This window comes from Octopus sinensis, unplaced genomic scaffold (assembly GCF_006345805.1).
Source record: "Octopus sinensis unplaced genomic scaffold, ASM634580v1 Contig05121, whole genome shotgun sequence".
Classification (NCBI taxonomy): domain Eukaryota; kingdom Metazoa; phylum Mollusca; class Cephalopoda; order Octopoda; family Octopodidae; genus Octopus; species Octopus sinensis.
In genome coordinates, this window is record NW_021828042.1 from 24,247 (window position 1) to 35,741 (window position 11,495).

Below are 11,495 nucleotides of genomic sequence, written 5' to 3' on the forward strand. Positions count from 1 at the left end.
ATATATGTAGGTCCCGGGTTGAGTCGGGGTTAACCACAGTAAATAAGGTACTCAATACATAGCAGAGTAAATTAATTTATTTTATAACAGGACTAGAACTGTTTCATTCAAATGAAATCATTTCTTTTTTTTTTTTTTGACAGCAAGCTTCCTGATGATTTCATTTGAATGAAACAGTTCTAGTCCTGTAGAAGCTCCTTCTATAAAATAAAAAAAATATATAACCAGGTGGTGCTATTAAGTTAGACATGGCCTGGGCCAATAATGGCCGAAAGTATCAAAGTATCAAAGTATATATATATATAAATATATATATGTATACAGCTATGTGCGTTTGTCTCTGTGTCTGTGTTTGTCTACCTCGCCCACCCACTTGCTGACAAGGGGTGTTGGTGTGTTTATGTCCCTGTAATTTAGCAGTTCGGCAAAAAAAATCTGATAGAATAAGTACTGAGCTTAAAAAAATTAATTTGGGGGTGCAATTTGTTTGACTGAAATACTTCAAGGTGGTGCTCCAGCATGGCCACAGTCAAACGAGTGAAACAAATAAAAGATAACAGGTACGAAAAAAAAATAATGAAAATATAATCAAAAAATATAATTGGAATATATTTTACAGATTTCAGATTCGTGTATCAACCATAGCCCCAGGGTTACGTAGCACATTTCGTCTCTTTTCAATGGCATTTTTCAGTTTCCGTCGAGGCCCCAACTCTACATTAAGACTCTTTAAGTCTTCGTCTTCCAGCAACATTAAGGCATCAAGGTCAATCTTCTCACGAGAGAACACATCGAAGTAGTCCTCCAGTTTGTAAGTTACAAGAAAGAGTTCAAGTGTCGAGTACTTTGTGAGGCCATTTTCGCCGTCGTCTAGGTTTCCAATGATCTCGTCGTCCCAGGGTAAGTCCTTGGGGTTGTACTGCATATCGCCTATGATGCTGTCGCTGAGTAAAGCAGTTGGACGACTAGCAAAATGTCCTTGTTCTTTGCCTCTTGTTTCGGATTCATCACCGGCAAACAAAGAATGTGCTGCCACCTGGCGGTTATTAAAAAATGCCATCGTGCCCATACCGGGCCGATCAAAGATTCCAGCCACCTTCGAATTCTGCTCCTCTTTCTCATATATGCTATTGCTCATCTGCGATTCGGGTTGGCCATTGACATACATCACATCTGATCCCCGTGTGATACCCTTCGGGGAATGAACCGTGACGTTCCCGGTCTCGTCCACCTCCCTCACGTGGAAGACGTCACTTTTTGGAACAGCGCTGCGTCCTGTCGTGCTGTGAGGGAAAGCTGACGGTCGGGCCTTTGTGCGGAATGCAAGTGTTTTCAGTTTCTGCCGTATTGTGGTTTTACCTGTTGGATTGCCCTGCCCTCTGTTCTGCATTTCACGAAGTTTTCGGTTTTCTTCCTCGGCCTTTCTGGCAGCCTCCTGCTGTAGTTTCTCATAGCGTTTCACATTTTTGTCATACTCAGCAATGGCCTTCTCCTTCATCTTCTCAGTTGTCTTCCTGAAAGAAGGAACAGAAAAAAAAATCATTATTACACTTTATAAGAACATATTTAATTTTTTATTTTTCTTTGTCTGTGATCCCTAACTGTTATTTTCTATTTGCTTCTTTCTTTTCCAACTCCACCCGTCTAACACCTGTGGACATATTTACAAAGTCAGAAAACAGCACAGCTCCCATGACTTTAGGAAACATTATTTCACACTAAGAGTTGCTGAAGCATGGAACAAACTCCCGGCATCAGTTGTTAGTTGTCGGAGCACTGCATCCATCAAAACTTCCATGCTTCCTGAGATTCGCCAACACTACACCTGATTTTCTCCCCTCCATACACACACAAGCATGTATCTGACTCATACACTGTTCACTTTCCAGACTTTAAAAGCACTTTCTGACAAGTTGTGGTGCACCTGAGCACTGTATACAGTAATTTCATTATTATTATTATTATTATTATAAATCAAAGGAAACGATTAATATTCCCTTCAAACCTAGCTTTTGTCTCCTAGACACTAATGTTTTGAAACTGACCTATTTTCCATTACATTTCAAACAGATTCAGTGCTAAGTTGCTGAAGCAGAAATATCGTTAGAGCAAATATTCTGCTCAATACAACAGATTTTCTTGTTGTCTTTGGTCAGTAAGTGTTATTTGCTAATTGCTTCTATCTAGAAATCAAAGGAAATTACTATTATTCCCTTCAAACTTTGCTTTTGTGACCTAGACACCAATGTTTTGAAATTAGCCTATTTTCCATTATGTTTCAGGCAGATTCAGTACTGAGTTGCTGAAACAGGAATATATATTTCTTTATTGCCCACAAGGGGCTAAACACAGAGGGGACAAACAAGCACAGACAAAGGGATTAAGTCGATCACATCAACCCCAGTGCATAACTGGTACTAATTTAATTGACCCCGAAAGGATGAAAGGTAAAGTCGACCTTCGTAGAATTTGAAATCAGAACGTAACGGCAGATGAAATACCTATTTCTTTACTGCCCACAAGGAGCTAAACACAGATAGGACAACCAAAGACAGACAAATGAATTAAGTTGATTATATCGACCCCAGTGCGTAACTGGTACTTATTTAATTGATCCCAAAAGGATGAAATGCAAAGTTGACCTTCGTAGAATTTGAACTCAGGACATAACGATCACATCAACCCCAGTGCATAACTGGTACTAATTTAATTGACCCCGAAAGGATGAAAGGTAAAGTCGACCTTCGTAGAATTTGAAATCAGAACGTAACGTCAGATGAAATACCTATTTCTTTACTGCCCACAAGGGGCTAAACACAGAGAGGACAAACAAAGACAGACAAATGAACTAAGTTGATTATATCGACCCCAGTGCATAACTGGTACTTATTTAATCGACCCTAAAAGGATGAAAGGTAAAGTTGACCTTCGTCGAATTTGAACTCAAGATGTAACGGCAGATGAAATACCGCTAAGCATTTCGCCCTGTGTGATAACAATTCTGCAAGCTCGCTGCCCTCAAGCAGAAATATTGTCAGAGCAAATATTCTGCTGAATACCACATATTCGCTTATTGTCTTTGGTCAGTAAGTGTTATTTCCTATTCACTTCTATTTAGAAATCAAAGGCAATGACTACTATTCCCTTCACTATTTGCTTTTGCCACCTGGATCTCAACGTTTTGAAGATCACCTATTTTCCATTATGGAGGCACATGGCTTAATGGTTAGGGTGCCAGCATCATGATCATAAGATTGTGGTTTCGATTCCTGGACCGGGCGACAGGTCCAGTCCACTCAACTGGCAAAAGTGAGAAACGCTGCAATGGTCTGGCGTCCCATCCAGCTGGGGAACACATAAGCCATTGAAACTGGGAAACAGGGCCCATGAGCCTGACTAGGCTTTAAAAGGGCGAAAGTGGAGGTGCGTGGCTTAGTGGTTAGGGTGTCAGAATCATGATTGTAAGATTGTGGTTTCGATTCCTGGACCGGGCGACGCGTTGTGTTCTTGAGCAAAACACTTCATTTCACGTTGCTCCAGTCCAATCAGATGGCAAAAATGAGTAACGCTGCGATGGACTGGGGTCCCATCCCACTGGGGAACACATACACCATTGAAACCGAGAAACCGGACCCATGAGCCTGGCTAGGCTTTAAAAAGGTGCATTTATTTATTATACTAAATATTAGATGAATTACTCGTAGCACACGGATTTACTCGTGGCACACGTGGGTAATTGAGGAAGAATGCGAGATCTCATTGAATTCGGAAGTACTGGTTTTTGGATATATGCTATTCGATGGTGCTTGGTCGAATACGTCTGTTAATTATCAGTGCTCTCAAATTTAAAATTGAAATACTATACTGAAGAAGGGAATAAGTGAATAGAAATATGATTTTACATCTCTTTAACCCAGAAACGCATATACAGTTAAACGAGGCGCAATGGCCCAGTGGTTAGGGCAGCAGACTCGCGGTCGTAGGATCGCGGTTTCGATTCCCAGACCGAGCGTTGTGAGTGTTTATTGAGCGAAAACACTTAAAGCTCCACGAGGCTCCGGCAGGGATGGTGGTGATCCCTGCTGTACTCTTTCACCACAACTTTCTCTCACTCTTACTTCCTGTTTCTGTTGTACCTGTATTTCAAAGGGCCGGCCTTGTCACTCTCTGTGTCACGCTGAATATCCCCGAGAACTACGTTAAGGGTACACGTGTCTGTGGAGTGCTCAGCCACTTACACATTAATTTCACGAGCAGGCTGTTCCGTTGATCGGATCAACCGGAACCCTCGTCGTCGTAACCGACGGAGTGCTTACATTCCATACAGTTAATCAAAGCTGGGTGGATTCTGTATTTTTTCTCTGTACTGTCTGGGAGATATCTTATGATAGTGGAATAGTATTTAACTGCTATTTATAAATTTCAGTATGAGGTGAAGCAAATTTTGCTGAACCCTAATTACAATCAAAAATGAAATTAGTAGCTACAGTTTGTTGTTTAGCCTCAGGTGTGACCTGATCCAGCAGAAATTAGTAGTACCGGTAATTCTAAAGAGGCCAACCTTGTCACATTCTATGTCACACTGAATCTTCCTGAAAATTAAATTAAGGGTCCACATGTCTGTAGAGTGCTCATAGGCACAGGAGTGGCTGTGTGGTGAGTAGCTTGCTAACCAACCACCTGGTTCCAGGTTCAATTCCACTGTGTGGCACCTTGGGCAAGTATCTTCTACTATAGCCTCGGGCCGACCAAAGCCTTGTGAGTGGATTTGGTAGACGGAAACTGAAAGAAGTCTGTTGTATATATGCTCAGAATTACAGAATTTTCCTATACATTAGATGATGTAGTCATAGAAAATAGATGGTCATATGTGGAACAATTTTGATCATAGGTCTACTGGATGAAAACTGACCTAGGGTTAAATAACAACAACAGAAATATTTATTGGAATTTCTCTTAAAATTTACCGATTTTTCAGGAGCTGTATGTTTTGTTGCTGATCTAAATACTTCATAATATCTCGCCTGTTGTTTACTGAGCTAACATCAAATGCAGTGTGGTGGCTGTTATCCAGTGCCCAGATGTTGCAGCCCCAGTTGACCAGAAACGTAACACAATCTATATGACCCTTCTTTGTTGCATGGTGCAGAGCGGTCTGGCCCAAATAATCTGCCTTTTCAGGGTTTCCTCTGAAATAAATAAAAAAAAATATATATATATATAAATAAATGAATCAATAATAATAATAATGATAATAATAATAATAATAATAATAATAATAATAATGATGATGATGATAATAATAATGCCCTGATGCAGTACCAGGCAGTGGCTACGTGGCTTCTAATCTTAGCTGATTGGAAGTGTTATCATGTACATTGTTTTGTCTTGGTATAAAAGATGGGCTACAGCAAATATTCTGCTCAATACCACAGATTTGCTTGTCAGTTGTTTGACCTTAACCAGTTGAGCATGTCCCTTATTAGTGGCTGACGATATGTGCATCTCTGATCATGAGCAGGAGTAGTGGGGGAGCATCATGGCTATGTATTGAGAGAGATTCTTTTAGGGTTTGGATAATTCACCTCTGGAAACATGGGTGGTTCATTCAACGTCCTTAAACAATCCTTATTCAGGGACCTTTTGAGTGGGATGGGTTACTCAACCAGAAGAAAATTCTAACTGGGCTCCACCTGCAAGGTCATAATAATAATAATAATAATAATAATAAACATTGTGTACAGTGCTCAGGTGCACTACAACTCATCGAAAGTGTATATATAATCAGGTGTAGTTTCGACGGATTTCGGAAAGCATGAGGGCCTTAAAGGATGCAGTGTCATGGCAGTCAACAACTGACGCAGGCAGTTTATTCCATGCTTCAGCAACTCTGAGTGTGAAGAAATGTTTCCGAAAGTCATGGGAGCTGTGTTGTTTTCTGACTTTGTAGGCATGTCCACGTGTGTTAGACACATGGAGATCAAAAAGGTGTTCAGTGTTGTTATTGGTGAGGTGGTTGACAACTTTGTGGGCGTTTACTAAGTCCGTCGCCAGACACCGGAGCTTCAGTGAATCCATGCCCAGGGAAACAAGGCGCTCAGAATATGGTAGGTGTCTGATGGAGGGTATGCGTTTGGTTGCACGTCTCTGAACAGATTCCAGGAGGTCAATGTTCTGAGCAAGATAGGGGTTCCAAACTGATGATACGAATTCCAAGTGTGGTCGTACCACAGCTGTATACAGTTTTAAATAGATGGCTGGAGAGCGGCTAACAAAAGTCTTGCTGAGTGATGCCAAGACACCCTCGGCCTTCTTGACAATTTTAGAGATATGCTTTGTCCAACGCAAATCGCTGCTGACAGTGATGCCTAGGTCACGCTCGCAAGAGGATTTCTTGATATCAGTGTTGTGGAGGAAGTATGTGGACGCAGGGTTTTTCTCCCAAAATGCATGGTGGTACACTTGTCCACAGACAGTTTCAGTTGCCAGTCTGTGATCCATTGCTGCATTGTGTCCAGGTCTGATTGCAGGAAAGAGCTGTAGACAACAGGATCTGTCCTCTTGATTTCAAGGTACAGCTTGATGTCGTCTGCATATTTTAATACTGTGGCATTCTTTAAATTTGCATCTACGTCATTAATGTATGCCACAAACAAGAGGGGACCAAGGACAGATCCCTGTGGTACACCCGATGACATCTCATATGGTGTAGAATGCTGTCCTAGAACTGTGACTACCTCCTTTCGGTTGAGAATGAAGGATTTCAACCAGTTAAAAAGGTCATCCCTCACACCCATTGCAGAGAATTTCACCATAAGCCTTTTGTGTGGCACAGAGTTGAAAGCCTTAGCAAAGTCAAGGTAGACAACATCCACCCATGAGCCACTGTCAGTGATCTGAGTAATGTCCTCAAGGAACTCGACAAGCTGATCACTGCAGCTGGAGTTAGGGACAAATCCATATTGTGAGGGTCGGATGAGACTGTGTGAGCTCCAGAAGTTCCAAAGTGTTTCTCTGACACACGATTCCATCAGTTTTGCAATACAGCTAGTGAGACTGACTGGGCGATAGTTGACAGGTGATGTGCGGTCGCCCTTCTTGAACAGAGGAATGACACTGGCAGTTTTCCACTGTTCCAGAGTAGCACCATTGTTGAGACAGTACTGGAAGAAAGTAGAGAGCTGGTGTAAAAGGAAGTACCTGCCACGTTTGAGAAGCAGGTATGTAACTCCATCAAGACCAGGGGAGGCATAGTTGCGCTTATTTTGAAGGTGATGTCGCAGCATGGCAGGTGTAAATTCCATAGTTGTTATGGAATTTGCTGTTAGAGATGGTGAAGATGGTACATTTTGACTTTCAACAGTGAATATGTTTGCATAGCACTCGGCAATGAGTTCTGCGCATTCCTTGGGGTCGTCAGTGATCTGGTTTGTGTGAGGGTTGCAAAGAGGGCCCACTGGAGAGTGAGGTCTCTGCTTCGAATGCACATATTTCCAGAAAACCTTGCTGTCAGGATTGGCTGCTATGCACTGTTCAAATTCAAACACTGCTTTTTTTGTCACTTGCTTGAGATGGTTGGAGGATTTATTCCGCTTCTTCCTGTTGGTGTCTGATTTATGCAACCTGTATTCCCGTTCAGCAGTCCGACGTTCCCTCCTGGCAAGTCGGACCGCTGAAGTTTCCCAAATTGCACTTTTGGGGCGGTTCTTCTTTTTCTGTTTACATGGCACTGATGCTGCACATGCTGCCCATATTGAGTCCAGGATACTCTGGAATATAGTATTCACATCTCCAGAGTTGTAGAATTCACGCCAGTTTGGGTGCTGTAGTTCAGTGTGGTACAGGTTCCAATCTGCTTTCTTCCAATCGAAGGAAGCAGTTTGGAGATGGTTCAGGTTTTTGTTGCCCGCAAGAGCCAGATTGGCAATGATCATAGCATGATCAGAGTCACCTAGAGGTTCCTCCGTAGTGCAATTGAAAACCGCTTCAGGAGTTGTGGTGAAGAGCAGGTCCAAGGTGTTGTCGCCTCTTGTTGGAGAGGTGACTACTTGTGACCAGTTTGAGTCCAGTACAAGCTCATGTGCTGTTTATTTTGATATGAGATCACCATGTCGCACACATATGGTTGTGATGCATGTGCCTGGTGTACCCTTATCAGATGGGTATGCTCAATAATAATAATAATAATAGTTTCAAATTTTGCCAGGAAGGCAAACATTTTGGGGGAGAGGACAAGTTGATTACACTGACCCGTGTCCTACTGGTACTTACTTCATCGACCCCAAAAGGATGAAAGGCAAAGTTGACCTCGGCGGAATTTGAACTTAGAACGTAGTGACAGGTGAAATGCCACTAAGCATTTTACCTGGCATGCTAATGATTCTACCAGCTCCCCACCTTAATAATGATGACGACGACGACAACAATACTCTCTCTTTTACTTGTTTCAGTCATTTGACTGCGGCCATGCTGGAGCACCGCCTTTAGTCGAGCAAATCAACCCCAGGACTTATTCTTTGTAAGCCTAGTACTTATTCTATCGGTCCCTTTTTGCCGAACCGCTAAGTTAGGGGTACATAAACACACCAGCATCGGTTGTCAAGCGATGTTGGGATGGACAAACACAGACACACACATATATATGACGGGCTTCTTTCAGTTTCCGTCTACCAAATCCACTCACAAGGCTATAGAAGAAGACACTTGCCCAAGGTGCCACGCAGTGGGACTGAACCCAGAACCATGTGGTTGGTAAGCAAGCTACTTACCACACAGCCACTCCTGCTCCTCCTGTGCCTATAACACAGTTATTTTTGCTAAATTCTTCATAACTTTCAAAATCAATCGAAACACAAAGGCAGTGTATAGCAATGGAAATACAGTTAGAAAAGGAAATAACTTTATCTCGGCGAAGATTGTGGTTTTGCAACCCACATCAATTTAACTTCCTCATTTTCTTCCTCAACATTATACAAAGGTGTTTGTACCACCCAACAACCCTCTCCAAATTCCATTAATGTTTTTTGTTTGTTTTGGTGTAGGAGTGGCTGTGTGGTAAGTAGCTTGCTTACCAGCCACATGGTTCCGGGTTCAGTCCAACTGCATGGCACCTTGGGCAAGTGTGTTTGACTATAACCTTGGGCTAACCAAAGCCTTGTGAGTGGATTTGGTAGATGGAAACTGAAAGAAGCTCATCGTATATATATGTATATACATATATGTATGTATAATAAAAATTATATATATATAGGCGTAGGAGTGGCTGTGTGGTAAGTAGCTTGCTTACCTGCCACATGGTTCTGGGTTCAGTCCCACTGCTTGGCACCTTGGGCAAGTGTCTTCTACTATAGCCTCGGGCCAATCAAAGCCTTGTGAGTGGTTTGGTAGATGGAAACTGAAAGAAGCCCATTGTATATGTGTGTGTTGTGTGTATGTGTGTGTGTGTCTGTGTATGTCCCTGTCACTTAGCGGTTCGGCAAAAGAGACTGACAGAATAAGAACTAGGCTTACAAAGAATAAGTCCCAGGATTGATTTGTTCGACTAAAGGCGGTGCTCCAGCATGGCCACAGTCAAATGACTGAAACAAGTAAAAGAGTATTAATATTAAAGTGGCAAAATGGCAGAATCATCAGCATGTTGGATGAAATGCTTGGTGGTATTTCGCCCATCGCTATGTTCTGAGTTCAAATCCTGCCAAGGTAGACTTTGCTTTTATCCTCCCAGGGTCAAAAAACTAAGTACCAGTTAAACACTAGGTTTGATGTAATCAACTGGTCCCCTCCTCCAAAATTTTGGGCCTTGTGCCTCTGTTAGGAAGGATTATAGATGGCGAAGCAGGACCTTCAAACATTGGGCCTCACAGAGGCAATGACTAGTGACTGTGACCTTTGGAAATATGCTGTGCTTGAGAAGACCCAGCAAGACAAGTGAGACCATAACCTCGTGGCCTATGCCAGGGACATAACCAACCCACTTATGCATACCGTTTCCTTCTTTGGACACTAAACTCTGCTTGCAAAGACCTGTTGAGGCAAGTGAAATCACAATCAAAATCAAATTCGCTGACTGGCATCCGTGAGGGTGATCGTTGACAGAGACGCTAACTAGCTCCCATGCTGGTGGCACATAAAAAGCACCATTTGAGCATGATCGTTACCAGCGTTGCCTCACTGGCACTAGTGCCAGTGGCACATGAAAAACAACATTAGAGCGAGATCACTTCCAGTGCCGCAGGACTGGCTCCTGTGCAGGTGGCACATAAAAAGCACCATTCGAGCATGATCGTTACTAGCATCACCTTACTGGCACATGTGCCAGCGACATGTGGAAAACAACATTTGAACGAGATCACTGCCAGTGTTGCTGGACTGGCTCCTGTGCAGGTGGCACATAAAAAACACCATTTGAGCGTGGCCGTTGCCAGTACTGCCTGACTGGCCCTCGTGCCAGTGGCATGTAAAAGCACCCACTACACTCTCTTAGTGGTTGGCGTTAAGAAGGGCATCCAGCCGTAGAAACTCTGCCAGATCAAGATTGGAGCCTGGCGCAGCCATTTGGTTCGCCAGTCCTCAGTCAAATCATCCAACCCATGCTAGCATGGAAAGCGGACGTTAAACAATGATGATGATGATTGTTATTACTGTCCTCCTTTTTGTTGCTTTTATTGTTGTTGTAGTTCTTCTCCTCTGCACCTCCTCCTCCTACTTATTGTTGTTGTTGTTGTTACTGTTGTTTTTCTTCTTCTCCTTCTTCACATTATCATTATTATTATTATATACTATTATTAAAATATATTATTACTATTACGATTATTATTATCATATCATTATTATTACTATTATTTATTTATCACTATTATTATTATATTATATTATTATTATGATTTATTAGATTATTATTACTATTATCATTTTATTATTATTATTACTATTATATTATCATTATTATTATTATTATAGTATTATTATTATTATTATTATTATTATTACTAGTATTATTATTATTATTACTATTTTATTATTACTAGTATTATCATATATTATTATTATTATTACTATTATTATATCATTATTATTATGATTATACTAGATTATATTATTATTATTAGGATTATTATTACTAGTATTATTATCATTATTATTATTATTATTATTACTATATTATTATTATTATTATTACTCTTATTATTATATTGTTATTATTACTACTATTATTGTTATTACTATATTATTCATCTACTACACAAAAACTGTTTTCCCACATAACTAATAGTTGTAGGTTGTTAAAGGCAACATTTCTTTTAGGGTGTAGCTGACATTCTATTCACCTGGCTTAGTCACCAAGTGTATATAGACGTGGGTGTTCTCGTGACTGTGTGGTAGAAGCTCGCTTCCAAACACATAGTTCCAGTTCTTGGGCAAGTGCCTTTTACTCTAATCAAGGCCCGTGAATGAATGGATTGGTAGATGGAAACTGAAAGAAGCTCATTGTATAA

The 11,495-nt window shown here is 41.3% G+C and overlaps 1 protein-coding gene across 1 annotated transcript; it reads right to left on the reverse strand.

The window, feature by feature from the left end:
• Window positions 1-583: 583 nt before the first annotated feature.
• Window positions 584-5,189, reverse strand: LOC115227585 (Usher syndrome type-1G protein; the record flags this gene model as incomplete). Its single annotated transcript, XM_029798370.2, has 2 exons — window positions 584-1,514; window positions 4,968-5,189. Coding segments are annotated over 2 exons (1,114 nt in total), but the record flags the coding sequence as incomplete, so codon positions are not given.
• Between the last annotated feature and the right edge of the window lie 6,306 nt (window positions 5,190-11,495).